General features: G+C 37.9%; 1 protein-coding gene across 1 annotated transcript in view; it reads right to left on the bottom strand.

The window, feature by feature from the left end:
• The window catches only part of PCDH15 (protocadherin related 15), a 743,595-nt gene that overhangs the window by 313,715 nt on the left and 403,851 nt on the right, over positions 1 to 26,029 (bottom strand). Inside the window, exons 9-10 of the mRNA XM_056120664.1 lie at positions 24,694 to 24,802; positions 20,978 to 21,090 (exon numbers count right to left, since the gene is read on the bottom strand). Of these exons, the coding sequence (XP_055976639.1) occupies positions 20,978 to 21,090; positions 24,694 to 24,802 (222 nt within the window). The remainder of the gene's footprint in view (positions 1 to 20,977; positions 21,091 to 24,693; positions 24,803 to 26,029) is intronic.

Genomic DNA, 26,029 nt, shown 5'->3' on the forward strand with positions numbered 1-26,029 from the left:
ACGCCCTATCGCTGTGTTATCACTCCAGTGGACTATTTAATTCAAGCAAGTCATTGTGAAAATAATTTTTTCTTCTTCCTTTTATTTTACATCCAATTATTTCAAAAGCCATTATGTAATATTTTGGGTATATGAATATGCAAGATAGAAAATTTTATAATTCATCTCCCAATCCCAATAATTACAGATATATAATTCATATATGGTATGGAGAAAATACAAGTATATGTGGTATAGCAATGAAAGAATCTTGTAGTCTGAATTGAGTTCATAAGATTTTTTTGATGTTTAATATTAACTGAAAAAAATCAGACTAAAATATTTTTATGATGAAAACAAAGTGGCTTAATAAAACATAAAACTATTTCAGGTAGAGGAAAAGGGCCCTTGGTAACGTACATGAGGAGAAAAACAATGTCTGGAACCTAAACCAGCCCAGAGGTATGTAGCTGCACCTTTGATTTTTTGTTTGTTCTTGTTTGGGGGCCACACCCAACAGTTCTCAAAGCTAACTCCTAATTCTACATTATAGGATCACTTCTAGCATAGTTTAGGAGACCATATGGAGTGCCAGGAATTAAACCTATGTCATCTGCTCCCAGGGGACCTAACTATTGAACTATTGCTCAGGTCCCTGAAGGATATTTGAGACACAGTGCCTACTTGAGGATACATAGAAAAACTATAAGATGCTGAATTCCAGAGCCAGAGCATAGCTGGATATCCTGTGAGCAGAAGATCCTCCACTGGAAAAAAAAGGCAAGACTGAAAATAACAATATATAAGGATGTATAAGACTACATATGTATGTATGCACATGTATATAACATATATATCTCACAGAATACATATGAATGTATGATATCAGAGAGATAGTACGGCAGGTAAGGAGTTTGCCTGGACCACAGGGCCAAGCCAAGGTTGTCAGAGCTGACTTTCAATCATAGATTCCCTAGATTTCATAGATCAATCCTAGAGTCCCTCCCCACGTACCCACCCCCAGGTCACTGATATGAAAAGAAAGGGAAGTGGAACATTCACTTTCTCCAGGCCACCATCTTTCTCCCCACTTCACAAAAGCCACCCAGGGAACCTTACTTCAGGCAGGACTTACGTCATCCACTTGTAACAAAACACCGTGAAACAGTGTTCTCCAGTTGTTCATCGATTTGCTCAAGCGGACCCAACAACGTCTCCATTTTGAGACTTGTTGTTACTGTGTTTGGCATATTGAATACATCATGGGTAGCTTGCCAGGTTTGCCGTGCGGACGAGATACTCTCGGTAGCTTGCTGGGCTCTCCGAGTGGGGCAGAGGAATCAAACCCGGTTCGACGGTGCTGGCCTTGCGCAAGGCAAACGACCTACTGCTGTGCTATCACTCCAGCCCACTTGTAACAAACTAATATAAAAATAAAACTAAAATGTCATGTCTTAACTAAATGACATAGAATATATTCTATTATTCTAACACGGATTTCCTGTTAAAATGATTAAGAATGTGGATTCCTACTTTTGGGTGAGGCAGGGAAAGGAGGTTCACCAGTTGGGGTATCTACCACCTGCAATTCTCAACCTGCTCAGGTCCTGCTGTATCTGGAGTTACCTGATCCACCCACTAGTGATGGAGGGTTCCTAGGCTTCATGTAGTGACGTTCAGGGAACAATGTGGTGATGGGATTTGAACTCAGGCAAGCTTTTTAATTGTTATACTGTCCCAGTTTCCTGGCACTTCTATTACATGTGAATAGTCTGCTTTCGATGTGCCATTTAGGCATCTGTCTCCAAGTCCACATTCTTCGTGCAGGGTCACCATGACTCACTAATTGGAAAATACACTTGTGTATTCCTGTTTGGGTGATCCGAATAGCATTCTTGTCCTGTTTTCATAGGGCCCCGGTCTCTGAGGGGTATGTTGGCTCAGTAAGAATGGTGGAGTCGAAAAATGTGCCTGAAGCCTGAGGTCCCTCATCCTCTAACCCACTTCTTCTACTCTCTTGAAGGCGTCCCATGACTCACTCTTCCTCCTGTGCAGTTCTGGAGTCAAGTTGATCCTCATGTTGAGTTCTCAACCCAGACACACACAGCTGCTGCATTTGAAGATGTTCGTTCTGTCGAGAGCAAACAGAACATCAGGGACTAGTTCGCTTTTCATGAACATTGTCTTGGTGAGATTCAGCTGCAGTCCAACCTTTCCACACTCACAGTCAAAGTCGGCCAGCATTTGTGCTGAATAGAAAGAGCTATGCTCGGAGTATCACGCTTCACTCAAGTGAGAGAAAAGAATCCGGAGTTCCGACCTCCATCGGACAATCGAGGACCAGGGACTGCCTCATTTGCCAAGGCGTCAAAAAATAGGACGGGCCAGACACTTAATGCGATTTGGAGACCACCTCTGGATTAGAGTTGTTACCGACTGGATTCCACAGGATGTCAAAAGGACACGTGGCCGCCCACCTACAAGATGGTCAGACTTCTTTGTCAAAACCCTGAACAAACTTGAGGCTTTTCGTGTTCCTGGAGCGAGTAGATGCCATTGGGCTACAGGGACACGACAGGGATGAATGGAGACATTACTGGCACCCGCTTGAGCAAATCGATGATCAACGGGATGACAAGTGATACAAGTGATACTTTTTTAATTGAAGTTGAAAAAGTTTAGTTTTATCTTCAATGACAAAAACGTATGTAAGTAACAAACAAGAAAGGATCCAGACTAGATCTCCTGGCTTATCCCAGCTACAGAAACAATCACTACATGTTTCTTGGATTTAGGAAAATCAAGTATACATATCTACAAAAGATTGATGGGAAAAATCATTGACTGGAAAAAAAGGAAAAATAACATAGCTATTCCTGATTTAATTACAACTGAAATATACATAAATATTGCTTTACTTTGCATTTTGTGGAGCCATGCATTAAAATGAAATCTATACTCTTCAATCTATTATAAATAAAAACTCTCAAAATTTAATTTATGCTCTTTTACTATATAATTTTAGAAACTATGATTATAAAAGACACTTTTTGAAAAACAAGATGATATTTTTAAGAGATGCTTCCTTGCAGAAGATAACCCTAATTATATCTACGAAGTACGTATTTACAAATTATATTCAAAAGCCAGGTTTATTTGGAGAATATCTGGCATATGTGCCATTGTCAATAATAAGGCTAAAAAGCAGACAAACAGCATTATATTTTATGTTACTTATTTTAAAGGGCAAAATATTGAAATAGACATGTGACTCAATTTTGAATACTAAAACAAAAAATCATTGTCAAATTCTAGGTTCCTTGCACCAGAGAACTACAAATGCACAGTATTTTTATTTATGCTGTCTAGTAAAATGCAATTTAACAAATTCCAGAATTTCTAATTTTAAAAGAAGCTTTCAATAAAACATTTATTAAAAAAACAGAAAACTTATCTAGCATTTGAATCAATTCTAGGATAGAATATTTTTCCCTACAGTCTGGAATTATTAATTGTGAATCCAGTATCCACATTCTAAATTGTGTTCATTTTGGCTATAATAACTATCTAAATTTTTCTAAGTCAACTTTATCACACCTTGATCACTTTGCTCAAATGTTACAAATTTATTTTACTCAAACACTTGTCAAAATCATCCATCACTCCTGCATCATTATTATAATTGGAGTAGCCCAAGAATTAGGTCTTAATCATTTTCTCTTTGTGCTCACTTTCTTGCTGATCTTGTTCAATCTCATAATTTTTAAACCGCCAAAAGCATAACAACAACTAATCTGTATTTTCAACCTCAACCTCTCTGTATTCAAGAATCTAGATCTAATTATTTTGAATAATTCTGCTTAGACATCTAATAAACACTTTTTACCAAACTTTCCCCTCCACCGTTCATAATAGTCTTCGCTACTTGAAATATCAGCTCCATTCTTTCAGTTGCTCAGATCAATATCCTCAGACTCACCTTACACTGTGCCTTTTTCACACCTCAAAGTCAATCGATGGGGATATATTATTGACTATAACAGCAAAATATATGCAAGATCTAACTATTTCTCAGCTCCATCACTTACCTCTGATCCAGCCTGTCACTCCCTGTCACTCGACTTAAGTTGACTTTTCCATCGGTATTGTCCTTCTCAATAGCCCATTCTCTGGATCACAGCTCAGCACTTTTGTTAAATAAAATCCAAATTGTGTATTTTCTATGAAAAAGATCTCCAAGTGATTTCCAACTTGTCACAGATGCAAGAAGACCTAACCTAATCTGTATTTTAATCACATTGCACTTTTCATTCAAATTGCTATGTCTATTATTTTTTCTGTTATATCTTTTGCTAGCTATTATTTCTTCTGTTCCAGAAGAAACCAGGGATAATCTTGCTCTGCATACTTTGCGGTGGCTCTTTGTGCTATTTTCAAAGTATTACATACATGGCTAAGATATATTTATCCCTGGCCTGCTTTGAACACAACACTTAAATTTTACCCCAGAATGAAAGTCCCTAAGCACTGTCATTTCAGAGCACTTAGTAACAAAATACCCCAAAATGTGTTCATTTACTCTTTTTCAAGTTTAGTTATTTATTCCAGGACTTGTATAAGTATATAATATAGAGTAGGTCATCAATGTGAATAAAATGTGTTAAAGAAATCACGCATTATTACCAAAGCAAAGAATAGTGCAGTGAAAGTATCTTGGAGCAATGTCTGTCTCACAGAACATAGGCAAACAAATTTACCTCTGACAAGTCCCTTGGCCTACTTGAGTAACAAAAAATGACACTTTACAATACATCATATTAATTGGGTAGTAGCTATATGACAAAGACATTCAAAATAATTGCACACATGTCTTGCAAGGAGTTATCTTACTCAATACAGGTAGTTTTATTGCTGTTATTTAAAAACTAGTTCATAGAAAATATCTTGCTTATGGTGACAAATGAAAAGTGACAGTATTTATAAGCTTACAGCTTTAGTTTTTATTTCTAATTTGTTTAGAGACAATTAATTGTTTTTAAGTGCCAAGGAATTTGTCATTTTAGTAAATCTGAGATTTAGTGAAATTCAGTAATATCTTCATAATAAATTATAGTTTGTCTTACTTAAAGTGAACTGTTTCAAGGTTAAAACATTTAGATCCAGCATAAGAGAAGGAACACATGGAGGGTGTGGGAACCACAGATCCCGGAGGGAAAAAAAAAAGGAAAAACAGGTTCCAAAAAGAGCCGAGATCACCGGCAAGTTCCAGATGGAGTAGGCGCCGCATCCCGCCTCCCCCAGATGGAACCCCGGTGACCAGAAGCCTCTACAAACACAGCTCGAGTATGCGGGAACGAGGACTTTTTCTCAAAACCGCGCGGCCGCGTATGCGGCCGCGCGACATCTCTCTATATACAAAGTGATCAATGAGAAGTAAATCACCCAATCTTTCTCCCTGGAAATCAGAGTTAAGTTTGGAGCACGGCCACAGCCCCAGAAACACAAGGACTTAATGCAGAACCCAGCAGCTTGGAGCAGAAAAGTGAACGGACGATGCGTTAATCCAGGCCATAATTTCTGCCCAGAGGGGAAAGGGTGTTGCCCCATTCGCCCTCTCTTCTCTGGAAAGCAGGATGGCGGCCGCATGGGAGCCTTGTGGACAGCAGGTATGAGCCGGGGCTGTGGGGGGCGACTAAAACCTCACAAGAAGGGGGGCGTTCCGGTCCGTCCTTCACGCCCTACCGAGGTCAACAGTTGCCCCCCACGAGCGGCTCCCCAGCACGGCCACAGTCCCAGAAGCACAAGGACTTAATGCAGAACCCAGCAGCTTGGAGCAGAAAAGTGAAAGGACTATGCGTTAATCCAGGCCATCAAGTCTGTCGGAGGGGAAAGGGTGTTGCCCCATTCGCCCTCTCTTCTCTGGAAAGAAGGATGGCAGCCGCATGGGAGCCTTGTGGACAGCAGGTATGAGCCGGGGGTGTGGGGGCGACTAAAACCTCATGGGAAGGGGGGCGTTCCAGTCTGTCCTTCACGCCCTACCGAGGTCACCAGTCACCCCCCACGAGCGGCTCTCCAGCACAGCCACGGCCAAAGAAGCACAAGGACTTAATGCAGAACCCAGCAGCTTGGAGCAGAAAAGTGAACGGACTATGCGTTGATCCAGGCCATCAAGTCTGCCGGAGGGGAAAGGGTGTTGCCCCATTCGCCCTCTCCTCTCTGCAAAGAAAGATGGCGGCCACATGGGAGCCTTGTGGACAGCAGGTATGAGCCGGGGGAGTGGGGGCGACTAAAACCTCATGGGAAGGGGGGCGTTCCGGTCCGTCCTTCACGCCCTACCGAGGTCACTAGTTGCCCCCCACGAGCGGCTCTCCAACACGGCCACAGCCCCAGAAGCACAAGGGCTTAATGCAGAACCCAGCAGCTTGGAGCAGAAAAGTGAAAGGACTATGCGTTAATCCAGGCAATCATTTCTGCCCAGAGGGGAAAGGGTGTTGCTCCCTTCCGCCCTCCTCCCTCTGGAAAGAAAGATGGTGGCCACATGGGAGCCTTGTGGAGAGCAGGTATGAGCCAGGAGTGTGGGGGCGACTAAAACCTCATGGGAAGGGGTACGTTCCGGTCCGTCCTTCACGCCCTACCGAGGTCACCAGTTGCCCCCCACGAGCGGCTCTCCAGCACAGCCACGGCCCCAGAAGCATAAGGACTTAATGCAGAACCCAGCAGCTTGGAGCAGAAAAGTGAAAGGACTATGCGTTAATCCAGGCAAAAATTTCTGCCCAGAGGGGAAAGGGTGTTGCTCCCTTCCGCCCTCCTCCCTCTGGAAAGAAAGATGGCGGCCACATGGGAGCCTTGTGGACAGCAGGTATGAGCCAGGAGTGTGGGGGCGACTAAAACCTCATGGGAAGGGGGGCGTTTCGGTCCGCCCTTCACGTCCTACCGAGGCCACCAGTTGCCCCCACGAGCGGCTCTCCAGCACGGCCACAGCCCCAGAAGCACAATGACCTAATGCAGAACCCAGCAGCTTGGAGCAGAAAAGTGAAAGGACTATGCGTAAATCCAGGCAATCATTTCTGCCCAGAGGGGAAAGGGTGTTGCTCCCTTCCGCCCTCCTCCCTCTGGAAAGAAAGATGGCGGCCACATGGGAGCCTTGTGGACAGCAGGTATGAGCCGGGGGAGTGGGGGCAACTAAAACCTCATGGGTCGGGGGGCGTTCCGGTCCGTCTTTCACGCCCTACCGAGGTCACCAGTCGACCCCACGAGCGGCTCTCCAGCACGGCCATGGCCCCAGAAGCACAAGGACTTAATGCAGAACCCAGCAGTTTGGAGCAGAAAAGTGAACGGACTATGCGTTGATCCAGCCCATCAAGTCTGCCGGAGGGGAAAGGGTGTTGCCCCATTCGCCCTCTCCTCTCTGGAAAGAAAGATGGTGGCCACATGGGAGCCTAGTGGACAGCAGGTATGAGCTGGGAGTGTGGGGGCGACTAAAACCTCATGGGAAGGGGGGCGTTTCGCTCCGCCCTTCACGCCCTACCGAGGCCACCGGTTGCCCCCCGCGAGCGGCTCTCCAGCACGGCCACGACTCCAGAACACAGAAACCAATTTCTTAACTATCTGACTTTCAGTAGAAATACTTCCAGGGTCAATAGGTAAAATAGCAGAAATCCAAAACCAACATTTAATTCTTGAACCCAGCTGTAGAAAGCAAATCACTTCACAATGCTTTTTCAGCATGTCTGATTTGGGGGGGGGGTAAACTCTAAATAATAGTTGTGAATCTTTTATTGGAACAATGAATCTAATCAAAGCAGATAGAGTGTTAACTAGAATTCATCTGCCTCACAGGGACGGGGAGGGGTGGGGGGTGGGGTTTTATTGGGGTTCTTCATGGTAAAAAATAAGTATTGGTAAAGGGAAATGTGTTTGATATCTGCATGACTGAGACATAAACCTGAAAGCTTTGTAACCTTTCACACAGTGATTCAATAAATAAATAAAATTTAAAAAAAAAACATTTATATCCTAATCACTCAGATATTGTTGCATTGATTCATTATGTTGCAAATAGAAAAATAGAACTGTGTTTTAAGATCAGTGGCATTTATTTTTTTTCATTTCTATAAAGCCAATGACCTTTTATTATAGTTAGTGATTGAATATCTATAAATTTATAGTATATGTAATTTTATAGGTATATTGACTTTAAAATTCTAAGAGGATTACCATTAAAAGTTATTCGTCTTACTCATTGCTAAAACTTAATGAAAAAATATTTTTAATTTGCTGTGAATTTAGATTATTTTATATTTGATAGGCCAAGTACTTCATTGACTTACACTAAATATTTTCTACAAATAAAATGAAAATGCCATGACTTTAATGCCCTTTTATAAATATTTGTGTATTTTTTTGCAAAACAAGAAAATACAAACTTATTTTAATGCATAATGCAAAAACCTTAGGTTATAGAATGACAGTGTATATTTCAACAGTTTTTCATATTTATGCATAATTTACCTATGAATAATTGGTAGATATACATTCATGCTAGTCATAGGCACTCATGTAAAGGGCCTCACTTTACCTTCCCTATGAACTTACTGTGGTTTCCAGTACTCTTTCCATATTCTTCATTTGACCAATAAATGCATATAGATGGGAGAATAATCTTCAATTTTTTATGCATTCATAAGGGAGGGATAGACATAGAGGGATTGCATTCATCTGGGGAACATAAAGTAACAAAATAGGAGACTGGCACCCAAGAATGTCCGAGATAAGTACTAGGAGGATTGCTCCATGGCTTTGAGGACAGCCGCACATGCTAGGGGAGGGGGCATCTCAGACAGAGAAGGGAGCACCAAATGAAGGGTGTTGGGAGGTTCCTCTCAGGATGGGAGATGCCTGATGAGAGTATACTATAGTCCAAACAAGATTGTCACTCAATATCTCTTTCGCAAACCACAGCACTCAAAAGGAGAGAGATAACAAAAGGGAATGCCCTGCCACAGTGGTAGGGTGGGATGGGGGATGGGGGGAAGGGGGGTGGGAAGGATACTGGGACGGTGGTGGTGGAGAAAGGGCACTGGTGGAGGGATGGGTATTCAATCATTGTATAACTGAAACCCAAGCACGAAATTTGTAAGTCTACAATTGTACCTCATGGTGTTTCACTGAGCGATAGCACAGCGGTTGGGCGTTTGCCTTGCACGCAGTCAACATGGCCGACCCGAGTTTGATTCCTCCGCCCCTCTCGGAGAGCCCGGCAAGCTACCGAGAGTATCTCGCCCGCACGGCAGAGCCTGGCAAACTCCCCGTGATGTATTCGATATGCCAAACACAGTAACAACAAAGTCTCCAATGGAGACGTTACTGGGCCCGCTCGAGCAAATAAAAATTTAAGGAAAAAAAATATATCACTGCCACTGTCACTGTCCTCCCATTGTTCATCGATTTGCTCGAGCGGGCCAAGTAATGTCTCCATTGTGACACTTATTACTGTGTTTGGCATATTCAATATGTCACAGGGAGCTTGCCAGGCTTTGCTGTGCGGGTGAGATACTCTTGGTAACTTGCCGGGCTCTCCGAGAGGGGCGGAGGAATCAAACCTGTGTCAGCCAGGTCGGCTGCATGCAAGGCAAACACCCTACCTACTGTGCTGTAGCTCCAGCCCATATAAAATATATGCAAAATAGACATAAACTTTTCTAGATTTTGTTAAGGAGTTTTAAAAGCAAAGTAGCTATAAGGAGCACTGTTTCTTTTTCACATTGTTCATTTTATTTTTTGAGGTAACATGGGTTTTTACAATAGCATTGATTTTCTTCTTTTTGGGTAACACCCAGTCATGTTCAGGGGGTACTCTTGGCTCTGTGCTCAGGAATTACTCCTGGCAGTGCTTGGGGGACCAAATGGGATGCTGGGGATTGAACCCCGGTTGGCTGTGTGCAAGGCAAATGCCCTCCCCGCTGTACTATATAACTCAGGCCCCTAGCATTGGTATTTATGCCTAAAGCATCATCATGATATTCATGCCTATTTCATTCCCCACTGTGTCACCAGAACCCATCTTATCATCCACTTTCTCTACCCTCAATTGTTAGTCACAGTTATGTGAATGGAGTCATAGGGTTTATTTTTATTGATAGTTATCTATATCTCTGATTTGTTTCTTTGCAGTCCGCATATGGATGAGATTTTCAGACCTTTCTTTTTCTCCTCACTTACTTCACTTAGCATAATATTTTCTAGGTCGATCAGTTGTAGTAAAATTCTGGATTTTGTCTTTTCTTATAGATGAGTAGTATTCCATTTGAATATATGAATTACAATTTATTCCTGGCTCTACACTCAGGGATGACCTCTAGTGTGCTCAGGGGACCATAATGCCATCTTGGGGATAGAGAGAGAGTAGGATGGCCACTTACAAAGCAAGTACTATACTTGCTATAATATTGCTTTGGTTACTTAAATCACTGTTGTTAAGATACGTTAGCATTGCACACGCTTTGTTTCCTCAAATCTGTCTCTTAAGTCAAACTGAAAAACAGACTCTCTGCCTTTGTACATTTTCCACCAATGTTTCTGAAATACTGTGATTTCTAAGAGGTTCTCTGATGCCTTGCTATAACCTGGGTTTATTATGAAGGTGAATTCTTGGGTGTTAAATCAGAATATGTATTTGTCTTTTTCCTTACTTACAAATTTAATTTTATATAATCGCCAAAAATTTCCAAGTGATTTTACTACATGGCTGTTTTTCAAAGTTTAGTGATCAGAAATTCACATGGGCATTGGGACTTGGTACTGGAGCTCTGAAACCTGGTTTTCAAAAACCAGTGAATCATGGTATCCTGATATGCCCATTCAAAAGTCCTTTGAATATCAATCAGATTTAACACTGGAGCTTCTTTCAGAGTGGTTGATAGGAAACTATTATTTTCATACGGGAAAAGTAAACCAATAAAAACTTTAAGTTGAATAACTCAGGCCAACTCTTCTAAAGCTGTTTATGCAAATGGCTGTTAGTAATTTACACCTTTAACCAAAGATCCAAATGTTAAATTGGAGCTGTGGTTTTGAAATGAGAATAAAGGAAACTCTTATATGTTAGAATGTTTATCATATGACCCCTATTGATCCACTAAAATTCTATAAACTCTTTGGGGTGAAAATTTCATTATCCAAAAGAAGACTGAATTTCCTCTGTGTATGTCTGTGTCTGGTGGTTGGGGAGTGTTATTTCCTATGCATTATAGAGAGATGGTTTTGCAACATTGTGTTTTCTGGTCAAAAAGTGTATGACTACTACCCAATCCATAACAAAAATAAATGCATTTCATTAGTTCTCAGCTCTGCTGAAAATATATTGCTTAAAACATATACAAAATTATTTAAATATTAATATTCTAAAATTAAAGAACTGAAAGAACTTTGGAACAAGCCTATATACAATAGTAACTAAAATACTTGAGAACTTACAAAAATATATAATGATTTATTCAGGTAAAATACAATTAATAATACTGAATATTATTCTGCTAATTTGTAATATCACAGGTATAGCAAATATAATACACTCTTGGTTTGAAATAAATACATTTCTCTTTACAAAAAAAAATTACCAGACAGAGCATAGATAAAACTCCCAAAAGGTTTCATAATATGAAGATCCTGACATACTTTCCCCCAAGAATATTATTTTAATAAAAAGTACACATGAAAAGTATGTCCATTTTCTTATTGCAATGGAAATATGAATTGTCAAGGCTTCTGTATTCCTTTCAATAACAAAAATATTGTTTTGCTTAAATGTTAAGATCAGAGCTGAAAATAGAATGACTAACATAATTCTCAATGACTTAAAGAGGAATGATTCCATTATGCTGTAGAATGACACATGTTTAAGAAGTCCTCACTAGTCACAGGTACGGCAGACTATTTGGCTGGTTTTCTGAAGATGATAATGCTCTTGACTACAAACAAGAAAAAATGATAATGTAGGAACATTTTCCCTGATCTCTTCTAAATCATTCTATGTGTTCTCTTCATATTGTTTCGCTCTTCCATTCACAACCTGAATATTCACATTGCCTATTGTGGTTTTTTACTTGATTCCCAATGTTTTCTCTTAAGTAGAAGAAAATTTCACTAAGGAAGGCTTCTGAGTTGATTTAGTGTAAGAACTCATCAGAAATATCAAAGCAATGTCATAGACAACCGAAAACATGGTTTAGCGGGTTTTTTTTTTCTCTATGATAGTGAGAGTTTAATGATTTCACTTTGTATCCACCTGTTCTGTAAGGATGAGTAGAAACTATTTAGGATATAAATTTTAAGATAGTCCAGTTTAGATTTGGGTTTCTGCATATGTAACAGTTGAGAAGCTTATGAAGAAAGATTATTTGAGAGAAATCATGTAGAAGGGCTAACGTGTTAAGAGGTATGCGGTACAGAGATATGGCAAGGTCTGCTCAGAAAGTGATTTTCATTTGAACATTTTACAATATTTGGACTTGCTGTTGTTCTCTTACAATGACCTTTGCAGATAGAGGGCTTGCCAAAATCAAGCTAGTATGACGAGAAAAGATAAATTGCTTTTCTTTTTTCCGGGCAGCTGCAGGTCACCTTGTAAGGAAGGAAAGAGGCCAAGTAAAATATTACTCTTGTGTGTCTTTTGTCAGCATTCAAATTTGGACAGTCGCTATTCATATGCGGTATTCTATTTCTTTTTACTTATGCTGTTAGATAAATAACAAGTGGATGCCATGATTTTTTTCCCTTTGACTAATTAACATAATTGACATCTAGTCAATTAGTTCAGCTTAGTATTCAGAAGTTTTAGAAATGTGCACAATGAGGAAGCAATAAAATGACTTAATATTCTTCTTAAGGAGACAAAAATAATGTTAATGTTGCAGCTTACTAAATTTGAAAAACAGAGAAAAATTAAAGAACTTGTAGAAATGTATAAACTACATTAACGATTTCATAAAACCTATTACTCATTAAGGAATCTATAATGAGATTGCAGTTTGATTAATTTTGATCATCTTTTAAATTTTCTTGAGGAGTGTTATATTTATTTTAATTTTAATAACTGTTGACTAAGATTCTGTGACTTGTCATTCTGTCTGTTCTAAGTACCTGTGTTCTTTCATAGTGCTGTAGCACTGTCCTCCTGTTGCTAATTGATTTGCTCGAGCGGGCCCAGTAACATCTCCATTGTGAGACTTGTTGTTACCGTGTTTGGCATATCGAATACATCACAGGTAGCTTGCCAGGCTTTGTCGTGCTGGTGAGACACTCTAAGTAGCTTGCTGGGCTCTTGAGGGGGCAGAGGAATTGAACTCAGATCAGCCAAGTTGGCCGGATACAAGGCAAACACACTACCCGCTGTGCTATCATATCAACAAAATTCCGTTAGAGAGTCATGCAGCAGTAAAACTTTTAACTGATTTAAAGCAATGTGGAGTGGAATAATAATCTATTTTGTTTTATTTTATTGGTATTCTAGAAATGCAGTAAATGGATGGGAAGAGAAGGAAATGAGAAAAATGTTAGGATTAACACATCACTTGTGTAACACAATTATGCCTGAGGATAAAAGTAGAGTTGCAGTGGGAAATGAGAAAGAGAATATATTCAGGAGAAATTCTAATGTTTGGGACTGAAAAGTAGCTAGGTGGATGGGGCTGAAGGGACAGCACAAAAGTTAAGGCACTCGGCTCGCACATGGCTGACAAAGTTGAATGCCCTGAGTCTACTCTGAGCATTCCATATGGTCCCCTTAGGAATGATCCCAGAACCAGGAGTAAGTGCTGGCACTGACAGGTATGGACTCAAAACAAAACAACAACAAATAGAAAAGAAAGAAAAGAAAAGAACTTGGTGGATCATACTGGAAAAGGAATGTAAGAAAAATGGGATTCCTAGTTTGAGATAATATATTATATAATTAATTGAAGATAAAAAGCCAGAATAGAAAAAGTAATATTTTAAAAATTATTTCTATAGTACGCTAAATTTTAGTTTTATAACTTTTCCTAATAATTGGAGAAAATTTTCAGCCAGCAACTATAAATATAAATATACAAATCAGAAGGGAAATGAGTGTAAAAATATATTTTTCACACTTGTGATTTTCTTGAGGCACAGCTTCAATATATTTTACTCTCAAAAAGCAAAATGTCAGACACCACCTAATAAGCAATCAGAAGAGATTTAACAAATGCCATGTTTTAAAAGCCCTGAATCTGAGCTTCCCATTGAATCCAGGTGAACTAAAGTGGAATTGATATCCTATCTGATATAAGTTAAACATTTTCTAGGCATTAGAGATTCACATGCAAGACCATGGATAGCAGTCCCTATTATCCGAGGCATAAGCCATTTCTCATATGCTATTTTTCCTGTGATTCTCAAATTACCAAAGCAAAGTAGTTTAACTGACAGGGGAACTGGCGCATCAGTACTATTTAAGCTCACCAGTTCCAATTCCATGACCCACTTCAGTGTCAAAAATATATCGCTGCTCTAGGAGAAAGGAGATTTTTAAGAGATAATACTATATAGCTTTAAATAATGGCTTCACAAAGATCTGGCTTTATTTCCAGGAACTCATTTAAAGATGATCATCACACATTTATTTTACTCCAAAACACAGATAAAATTTTATCAACTATACATAGTTTTAAATGCATGAAGATATAGATACCAGTCCAGAATTTTAAACAATGCATTGTGCCAGAGAAACGTCATTACTACAAATCTTCATCCGGAACCTCTGTGCAAGTACAGAAAAGGGCTCAAACATAAATAAATAGAATGCAATCAGACTTTCTATATAGGTCAGGAGAAAATAACAAAAAATTCAGCACAGAGTGAACATGACCAACCAGGAGAGAAGTGGAATGAAAGTGTAGGCTTCTAACAGTGGCCTGGCATTTTTAGGGAAGTGTTTCTTAGCATCTAAAGCATTAATGATATATCAATGTGAAGTACTGAAACAACTGTGTGAATTAGATCATTGATAATAAAAGTTAAAAATGGCTCAGAAGAGAGACTGCATCTGAAAATGCCAAAGAAAAGTAGCTGCATTTGCAAGTGGTTCTGTATGAGTGAAGCATAAGTATTCAGAACTACTGAGGAACCTAAGGCTAGGTTAGCATGTGTGTGTGTGTGTGTGTGTGTGTGTAATGAAAAAAATATACATATATAATGAAAGAAAAGAAGGTAAATGGAAGTTGTGCAAGTAGGTCAGTAAGTAACAAGAAATTAAGATAACCATGACAGTGACACAATGATTATGTGGTTTTATTGTGACCTTTGTTAATAATCATTTATCAAAGTGATATATATGTACATTCATATATATATACATATACACATAAACAATTACATTCGAACAGTTGAGTGACAGTTATCAAGAATGTATTCATATTCATTTAAGTTTTGTAAGTGATGCCTGGAGGATAAATATGTCAAATGGAAACATTGAATACTGCACTTAAACAATGCAGTTAGATTTTTCTGAGCTAGTGCAGAATTTAGATTATAGATTGGCTTATTTTTAGATTTTCTTGGCATAATATAGACTATCCATGTTTAAATTGATTAATTACTGGGCTCTGAGCAACAGTACATTGGGTAAAGCATTGTTTTGCATGTGGCTGACTTGGGTTCAATCCCTGACACCCCTTATGATCCCCAAGTCCACCAAGAGTAATCCTAGTGGAGAGTCAGAAGTAAGCCCTGAGCACTGCCAGGTGTGGCCCCAAATCAAACCAAAAAAATAAAATTAAATAATTTAATAAATAAATAAACCAATGTTATTTTCTAGAAACCAAAGTCACTGTCACTGTCACTGTCCTCCCGTTGTTCATCAATTTGCTTGAGTGGGCCCAGTAACGTCGCCATCGTGACACTTGTTGTGTGTTTGGCATATCGAATACGTCACGGGGAGCTTGCCAGGCTTTGCTCTGTGGGCAATATACTCTTGGTAGACTTGCAGAGTTCTCTGAGAGGGTTGGAGGAATCGAACCTGGGTTGACTAGGTCAGTTGCATGCAAGGCAAACGCCCTACCCGCAGTGTTACCACTCCAACCCAGAAACCAAAGTACACTTACATAATTCTATCTCATACTTGGACTTTTTTTTTTACTTCACAACTATTTTGATCACATAATTTTATTTGGGGTGCCCCAGAGTGGGGCGGGTGAGAGTCCTCCCCACCCCAAGGGACCCAGCCCCAGCAGCCAACCTCCACTACCCAACAGTCACTACGCTCCAGGCCACTAAGTGGCCGCACGACAGATCATAAGACACTTCCTACCCATTTTCCATAATTACCACACCATATTTGATGGGGCTTATACAGTAGGCAACGAATCACAGAAAGAAATATATAAATAAATGCCTCTCAGAGAGTCCAGCAAGCTACTGAGAGTATCCCGCCCACATGGGCAGAGCCTGGCAAGCTCCCTGTGGCGTATTCAATATGACAAAACCAGCAACGAAAACAGATCTCATTCCCCTGGCCCTGAAAGAGCCTCCAATCATTGGGGAAAGATGAGTAAGAAGAGGTTGCTAAAAATCTCAAAAATCTCAGGGCTGGGAGGAATAGAGACGTTACTGGCCTCTTGCCCTCTCAAGTAAATTGACGAACAATGGGATGACAGTGATCACTTGAACACTTTTTATAATTAAAAGGGTGTAATGAATAATGGTATAAAGACAATAGGCACATAGTGAACTCTTTAGGGTCAGCCTAAATTAGGAAACAACCCAAGTGCCCAAGAACAGATGACTAGATAAAGAAACTATGTACATATACACAGTGGAATACTACTTCACTTTTTTTATTTCCTGTTTATATTTTATTCACATATTTAAAATAGGGATAATATATTTAAATTTAAACATTATATGCTAATGACATAGTGATTAGATGATTGTCATGTTTCCTATTTTCTTTTTTTTCCTTTTTTTAATTAATATTTATTAGTGAAACACCATGAGCTACAGTTGTAGACTTACAAATTTTTGTGCTTGGGTTTCGATTGTACAATAATCAAATACCCATCCCTCCACCAGTGCCCATTTTCCACCACCATGGATCCCAGTATCCCTCCCATCCCCATCCCCCCCATACCACCCTGCCTCTGTGGCAGGGCATTCCCTTTTGTTCTCTCTCTACTTTTGGGTGTTGTGGTCTGCAAAAGAGGCATTGAGTGGCAAACATGTTCAGTCCATAGTCTACTTTCAACATGCATCTCCCCTCCTGGGAGGATCCTCCAAACACCCTTTATTTGGTGCTCCCTATCCGAGCTGCCCTTTCCCCTAGAATGCCCAGCTGGCCTCTAAGCCACTACTTCACTTTTAAGCAAAAGTAAAATCTTACAATTTTTTGCTACATGGATTGATAAAGGAGAGCAAGTTGCTGAGTGAAGAGAGTCAGTTGGAGAGGGATAGAGTCAAAGTGATCTCTCATAACTGTGATACAAAGAACCAATGGAGGGGCATAATGAATATCTAAAGGCAACAAAAATTGAGAACTTATCTATAATAGGGTTACTGGGGGTTCGCAGGAGATTCTGGGATAATGGTGGAAGGAAATAGGTACTCTGGTAGAGGGTGTGGTGTCGGAAAATATTCTGCATGAAACCTACCATATAAACCAAGATATTATGAACTATAGCACTGTAGCACTGTAGCACTGTCCTTCCATTGTTCATCGATTTGCTCTAGGGGAACAAGTAACGTCTCCATCATGAGACTTGTCACTGTGTTTGGCATATTGAATATGTCATGGGTAGCTTGCCAGGCTTTTCCGTGTGGGTGAGATACTCTCCGTAGCTTACCGGGCTCCCTGAGAGCGGCAGAGGATTGTAAACTATGGTACGTAAATATTTTTCATTAAAAAAATAAAACATATGCTTTGGATGGAGTCTCCAAGAAGTTTTCATTGATCCTAGGATCACTCCCTGTAATTACTGGAGTCACTCATTCTACCAAGTGAGTCACAGAGTTCAATGCAAGCACCCTCAACTATAGAGCCAGTCCATTCCACAGAGCCAGAGACCACCAAGGCCAATTTAGCAATGCTAAGGGCCATGTGGCAAGAGTGTTAAAACTCAGGTCCCAATACATATCAAGTGTGCACTCCTGACCACTGAAATATCCTGCTAGTCTCAGCATATGATTCTTGTTTCAAGTACTTATTCTTGAATAAGTTTTGTAGAGAAACTATACTGCGTAATGCACTTGCCTAAAATGTAGCTGGCCTGGGTTCAATAATGAGCTACACTAGATAAAGAACCAGCAGTACATACACATCATTTACATACACATCATTTACATACACACCATTTACCAAGCACTGCCCCTACCCTGAAAAAAATCATTCTGATAAATATGTAAATGGTCACAATTATTTGAAAATTTAGAGTAGTGTTTTGAAGTGGAACACCATTTCCTTTTTCAATTACTTATTTCAATCTTTAATATGCCATAGTTGGTGAACATTTTATCTCCCTAGTTTCACCTTTACATTTTGACTTGTCAGCATAATGAATTATTCAATGGCAGAAATAGATAAAATTCAGATGATATATCTCAGATTCCTGACACTCACCAGCTGTTAAAAGTGTATATTTTTAAAGCATATTTTTCCAAGTCCAGAAAATGTCTTTTTTATACTCGAACATTTCAAAATAGAAATAGCAGTCATGTCCAATATAAATGAGGTTAATTAAAAGTAAAATATTTTTTAGAATAAAGAGAGAAGTTAAAAGACAATACAGAGGAAACCAGTCAGATGGTAGCATTTCAAAATATTTCTATACGAAGCCACAACACTATTATTCAAGTAGCTGACATTATTATTATTACAGATTGATCACTTTGCTTACTATCTTAACTATGCAGAAAAACTAAGTAAATCTTATCTGTCTGTAAAATTTTTTCATTAATAATATAGTGTTAGTTAAACATAAAAAAAGGATGTGTCCTGTTCTAACCGGCGTTTAGTTTCCTTAATTGCGAAATTAAGTTATTCTGTGCTGAGAACACCATGACAGTTGACTTTTATAATACAGGAAAATCACTTGTTTCTAATGAGAGAAACCATTTTCAAACATTGCTTTCTGAAATTTCTTAACTCTTTCGAGAATAGTGTCACAACGCTTCAGGTACATTGACAGTAGACAATGGAAACGCTTTTTGGATTTTTATTTAGATCCCTGATAATTAAAATAAAGGGCAGTGCAAGAGTATCCTGTAGATGACAAAAGTGACTCCTGTTTCAGGAGTGTTTATTTGTTGAATGACCCCCCAAGCCCCTGCTGAATGAAATCTAAAGAATCGTAAGAGGACATAAGGCTCTCTCCATGGTCTGGCTCTACACCTCATTTCCCTGTTAACTGCTTGAAGCTTGCTACCCCAGGCCTCCAAGCTTTAACTTCTGCCTTTCCTTCTGTTCAAACATATTTCCACTTTTACTCATTAACCAAAGCCTTCTGCTATAGCATAATTTAGCTCAGATAACCTTTGCGATAATCTTCCCTGAGTCCACAGATTAATGTTTCTAAGCTATATTTTGTTAGCATTTTTGCATAGCTTCCTGTTAGCAGTTATATGTTACAAGGACAAAGGACAGCTTAAAGATAGTTTATTATATACATATAAAACAAAATATATACTTGTTACATGAATATTGCATAGCCTCACTTGCTGTTTGAGATATCAAATAATTAAACTTTGTAACAACTACTTCTAATTACATTTAGTTTACTAAAATGGATATAAATTTAGTTTATAAAAACCTAAATATGAGTTTAATTTCTGTTGCTCATGAAGAGTATAACTCTTTCTCACTAACCCTATCTGATTAGTAGTTTCTACACTTATACCAATGAACATACAACTAAGGTGTGACTACAATTAAGTGTAAAATGCCCATAAAATATTCTGTACAAGTTCCATGTCAAGTGAGCTTCCTTACCTTTTTTCTTCCTGTAACATGCGATATTTTACTCCCATGGGTCTTCATTAATAATATCTCATATGAATAGATATTAAATTCATTCAATGCATATTAGACTTACACTAGATTTTCTTATATCTTTTCTTTGACTTATAATGTACTACCAGACCAAATTCCAACACATAAATCTCCTTTCTTGCTTTACTCTTCACTTAAGCATTACCTGCTCAATGGAGACTATCAGAATAAATTCACAGACTTTCATACTACCTTTCAAATTCATTTATAATAATACTGGATATATTCTTAAACCAAAATTATTATTCCATATGGATATAGCTTAATTTTCTCTAATCTATATTCTCATGTCAGTATAAAAAACTATTAAATATATATTGTTTTCAAATGTTGATGAATATTCTACCATAAAAATTTAATAGTCTGGACAAATATACTTTAAATTATGGTAGAACATTCATCAACATTTGAAAACAATATATACTTAATATAAAATATAAATCCATAAATTGTAACATTTTAAAATGCCATTGCTCCTTAAGTTGTTGGATTTGGGGTCACACTTGGCTATACTCAGAGCTTACTCTTGGTTCTGTGCTCTCCTGGCAGGGTACATGGGATCATGTAGGCTACTGGTGATCAAAACTGTGTCGGCAGCATGCAAGGCAAATGCCATACTTGCTGTATGATTGTTTTGATCCCATAAATCCATGTATATTATAAAAATATGTTCATTGATTACAACCTTAGTACAAATTAGTTCCTTTAAAAATATTGAGACGTACACAAAATTATATACTTCTCAATTATATTTAAGTCCTCTTAAAATTATTTAAAAATAAAATACAAGATATTGTATTGAAATCACCAAGCTTTTTAAATAAATTGTGAACTACTTGCTGTCCAAATAAATTTTCATAATATCAAAATGCCTATATTACTCTCTACAAGTTTTTTCAACAGTCTATTTATACATGGAATCAATAAATGAGTCTAAGTTACCTTAATAACCAAATCAAATTTCTGATAAAAGTCTCTGTTTACTGGCTCCAGAAGAGTGAGTTCTGCGGTCCTCGGATGCATATGGAAAAATCGTGGGTAATCTTCAGGAGTCCCTGAAAGATATTAAGATTTTAGCACATAGTAGAGAGCAATAACAAATATGTTTATCTGCTATATCTATTTTCCTTCATTAACTGAGAAACAAAATTACATTTTCATTAGTAAATTAAGGTTCAGAATTATACAGTCTAGGGAAAACAGATGCAAATGGGGTATATAATTAATTAGCTTAGAAAAGTGAAGATGAAAAAATTTTTTGTTTGGATGATTTTCCAAATACCTTTTATTAAGAGAGATCTTTAATTAATTTAAAACTTTATTGATGAAAAGAGACATTAAATATAATGAGATCAAATTCTGAATTATAAAACCTTATCTTAATGGTGCATAAATCTTAATTATAGCTTGCATGGTTTTTCAACATACTATAATAAACAACAAGTAATTTGTACCAAATACCAAGATGTGTGGCAATTAAAATTAACATAGTGTCTTCCAGCTATGCAAATATTTTTCTTAGGCTAAGTATTCCACTAATTGTATAGATCAAATCAAATACAAATATAGGTTTGATATTGTTTTGAAAGTCTAAAAGGATATTAATAAATGCAGGAAATTTTTAAATATAAGAATATAATCCATCCTGAAGACATTTTGTTCAATTGTATCCTCTTGTATACTTCTATATTCTTTTTCCAAGAGTGAAGAAAATGCAAATCTAAAATAATAGATTTATAAAGTACAAATATTTGGCTAAACAATAACTGCAAGAATAAAATGGCACATTTCTAGTTTTGAAGCCAAATCAATAAACCCTGGCCAGAGAAATAAGACAATGGAGAGCTGTTTGCCTTGCACACAGCTGACTGTTGTTAGGTCCCAGGAATGACATATGATCCCCCAAACACCAAGAGTCATTCCTGATCACAGAGACGAGAGTGATCCCGAGTACTGCAGGTTTACCCCAAAACCAAACAAAGCAGAAACATGGAGATCACTTCCATTTTGGAGAGGAGGATTTGGGGGCTTTTCAAAATTAAACGACTGGCCCAAATTTAAAAGAACAATAAGACCATTTACATTTAAATCTAGGTTGCCGAAAAATATATTATTATGAGTGTAATACTGCTTTCAAGTTTGAGAAAACTTGCTTCACGTATAAAGGCCAAAAGGATGATTTTCTTGGTAACATGTGACTATGTTATGGAGACAGAGAGACAGAGACAAAGAGACACAGAGAGAGAAAGAAAGGTGTCTGCTAAACAGGCAGGTGGAGTCGGGGGAGGGATAGAAACTAGGGACATGAGTCAGGAAAAGGTACAGTTGTGAAAGGACGGGTGTTTGAACATCGCATGACTAACCCCAATCAAAAACAACTTTGTATCTGTAACTTTGCATTTCACTATGGTTTGATTTTTTTAATATAAAAGACTATATTTTTTTTCTCTCATTCTCTGGCCAACATCTTCAAAGTGAAACGGTACGGTATGATTTCTACATACTGTCTTTGTTTCCTTAACTCTAACTTGAATAAAACTTAAACTAAAACTTAAGTAAAACTCAGCTAGCTAAGCAAAACTTTCAGAATTTAGGACTAGTTAAAATCCTGTAAAATAAAAGAAAATGGAAGTTGTCAAGTCACATTTAATACATAAAATTCCTGGCACTCGAGGTTTTGTCATGCACCATAGGGTTATTAAGAGTCTACGCATGCACATTGAAATATGAAAAAAAAACTCAATGTATATGTAAAAGAAATTTTTCAAGACAGTGAGATATAATGGTAACAAAATAATCTGAAAAAGTTTTGAGGTGTTATTTTGAAACTGGAGTATGTTTGTTCTTGTGAAAATAAATATTATACTTACACAATGATGTTTTGATTTTAAAGTGTGTTATGCATTATATTAACAGTAAATATCTCTCAAAGAAAAAAGTATATTATCTAAGCTCTAACTAATAGCAAAAAGATAAAAGATCCAGTATTTAAATAAAATTTCCTGACTGTATCTTTTTCTAATTATCATCACACTGCAAGAGTTCTTGTATGTAATTATTTTTAACTAATAATTTTATTTTCCTAATGATATTATAGATTGTTGCAGTAGATTCCCAGAATTCTTTAAATTCTTAGGCGGTGAATCTCCAAAATTAATTATGAAAAGATCAGTATTCATTTATTTTTAAAAATTGCAATATTCTTTATTTGTCATTTGCCTTGCATGCAGCCGATCTGAATTCGATTCCTCCACCCCTCTCAGAGAGTCCGGAAAGCTACCGAGAGTATTTAGCCCTCATGGCAAAGTCTGACAAGCTCCCTGTGAGGTATTCGATATGCCGAAAACAGTAACAACAAGTCTCACAATTTGTTGTGAGATGTTACTGGTGCCCGCTTGAGCAAATTGATGAACAATGGGAGGACAGTGTTACAGTGGACAGTGCTACTCCTTATTTGTATCAGCATCAATATTGCTGCATCTAATAAAATATATGCAAAGAAAACAGAAAAAATATCTACATTGTAACTGAAGAAAATATAATTTTAAAACTATGTTTTTAAGTTTTTTTGACATATTTTAGACATGGACACCATCTTCCCTGGTTCTACAATATGTGTCTCACATTTTGTCTCTAAAGCATTTAATACAATGGTTGACATATTGTCAATTCTTCAGTCACTGTACAGAATCCATTTCCTGTAATCTAGGTCAAAACACCTGTAGAGTTATGCTCATGTTTGTAAGAAATTTTTCTACAACCTAAACTTTTTAACTGGTTGTGCCATGTCTATAGTTCTAGACATCAAAAGCTTAAAATAGAATTACATGAATTTTTATTATAAACACAGTTTCTAAAATTGTGATATCGTATTATTTTTTAAAAATAGGATGACAATTCTTTCTAAATGTGCTGTTAAGTTTGTGTTCACACAGGATTAATATTGAGAGTGGCTGCTGATGATTTTTAGTTTCATAAAGAATTTTTCAAATATATTTCAAAAGTGACAGTTTCATTAAGAGATGTATGATCTGACTCATATACCTCTTTTGGGTGTATAAACATGAAAATCAGTATCAGTTTTCTTCACAAATCTATTTGAAAAGTGTAATATAAACAAATCATCATCATGTTTGCTCTTGGGGCAGCTAGCGGTACCATATCTATAAGGTATTAAAATAGCTATTTTATATTTTTCAAAGTAAATGTAACCAAATGTGTAGAGTGTTGTGTGTCTTGGAGTAGAGATGGTTCTTTTCTTTGTCCTACAAGACTTGAAAATGGCCCTTATTGAACTCAGGCACATCAATTTCCAAAACTATGTGTTGCTTCAAATCAGTTCTAGAGGAAGCTGAGTAGGTTTCAATGATTTGTTTTTTACTCTAATTTTTTTTTTATAGAATTCATTATAAGGCAATGAATATTACCAATAGGGTTGATAATATATTTATTTTTAACTTATTTCTCTGTTTGAAATGAAGATTACCTATTTGTCTTTCAATATATTTCAGTGAAATTAATTCTAGTAGACTTAAATTTATGCACTGCAATAAATATATTCAAGAGTAAATGATCACTATTAAAGATATTTCATTTAATTATCTTCGTCATAATTCTAAAGTTGTGACTGATAGTGTAAAATGGTACCGGATACAAACCAACAAGGATGGAATAGAGGATGCCTGGCCTATCTGACGGTGGCTGAATGTTCCGGTCTTGATCAACTGCTTGGATGGGTGGCGTCACGATGATGGGGTTGAGTTCTTCCTGGAAAAATTCAGATAATTCAGTTCAACTTCATCACTGAAAACTTTTTTTTTTTTCCCTCCCGTTGATCGTCGATTTGCTCGAGTGGGCCCAGTAACGTCTCCATTGGAGACTTTGTTGTTACTGTGTCTGGCATATCGAATACTCTCGGTAGCTTGCCGGGCTCTCCGAAAACTTTAGCGAATTGAAACTCAGTTATAAAACGGCTGGCGCCAGGGTGGCCTTCTCACCCGGCCCTGTGTCCTGGGGTCCGACGGGAGGCGGAAGGGGAGGGCAGAAACCCGCCCCTTGTTCGCAACTGCCATTCAGGCGGCAGCTCAGAGCTGGCCTGACCCCGCTGTCTCTGCTGCGTCCTGGGGAGCACTGCGATGGGAGTTCGGGGACTCTTGCCCGGAGGCGCCGGGAGAAGGAACAAAGGGGGCGCCTGGCAAGCTCCCGTGGAGTATTCGATAAGCCAAACACAGTAACAACAAGTCTCACAATGGAGACGTTACTGGGCCCGATTGAGCAAATCGATGAACAACGGGAGGCAGTGCAGTGCTATTATAAAATGAACTGTTAGACTCCATTCTAGGGGGAACTCACCATTTGTAATTTTTTACCTTAGATTTTTGTATCTAAAGCTGCAAGATGTCTTCAAACTCAAAATAAAGACATGTTAATTACATCTGCTAAAGTTTATATCAGCATTTTCTCCAAAAAGAAGATGAAGAAAGGTGTCAATAAACTTTAGACATTTATAAATTTAATCAAAAGCAATGTTAGGCGATCAATTGTAAATTATTGATCTTGACTTTAGAGACTATTTGAAAAATATACTTATTTTTTTCCTACATCATCGTTGAATATTTTACATAGTTAAACTTAAAGAAAAGTTCTAAATGGAATTCAGTTTAGATGTCATTGGTTTACCCATTATAGAATTTCACAGGTTTAGCTTCACAGTCCTCTAGAGAAGGATAAATTAAATTCATCAGCAATAGCACTTCTGGGAATATATCCGTATGGTTCAAAAAAGCACAGTAGAAATGACATCTGCACCTGTATGCTCATTGCATCAGTGTTCACAATAGCCGGAATCTGGAAGCAACCCAAGTGCCCAAGAACAGACAACTGGTTAAAGAAACTTTGGTACATCTACCCAGTGGAATAATACTATGCAGCTGTTAGGAGAGACGAAGTTATAAAATTTGCTTCTAAGTGGATGGTCATGGAGAGTATCATGCT

Source organism: Sorex fumeus, unplaced genomic scaffold (genome assembly GCF_029834395.1).
Source record: "Sorex fumeus unplaced genomic scaffold, SorFum_2.1 ptg000043l, whole genome shotgun sequence".
In the NCBI taxonomy this organism is placed as follows: Eukaryota; Metazoa; Chordata; class Mammalia; order Eulipotyphla; family Soricidae; genus Sorex; species Sorex fumeus.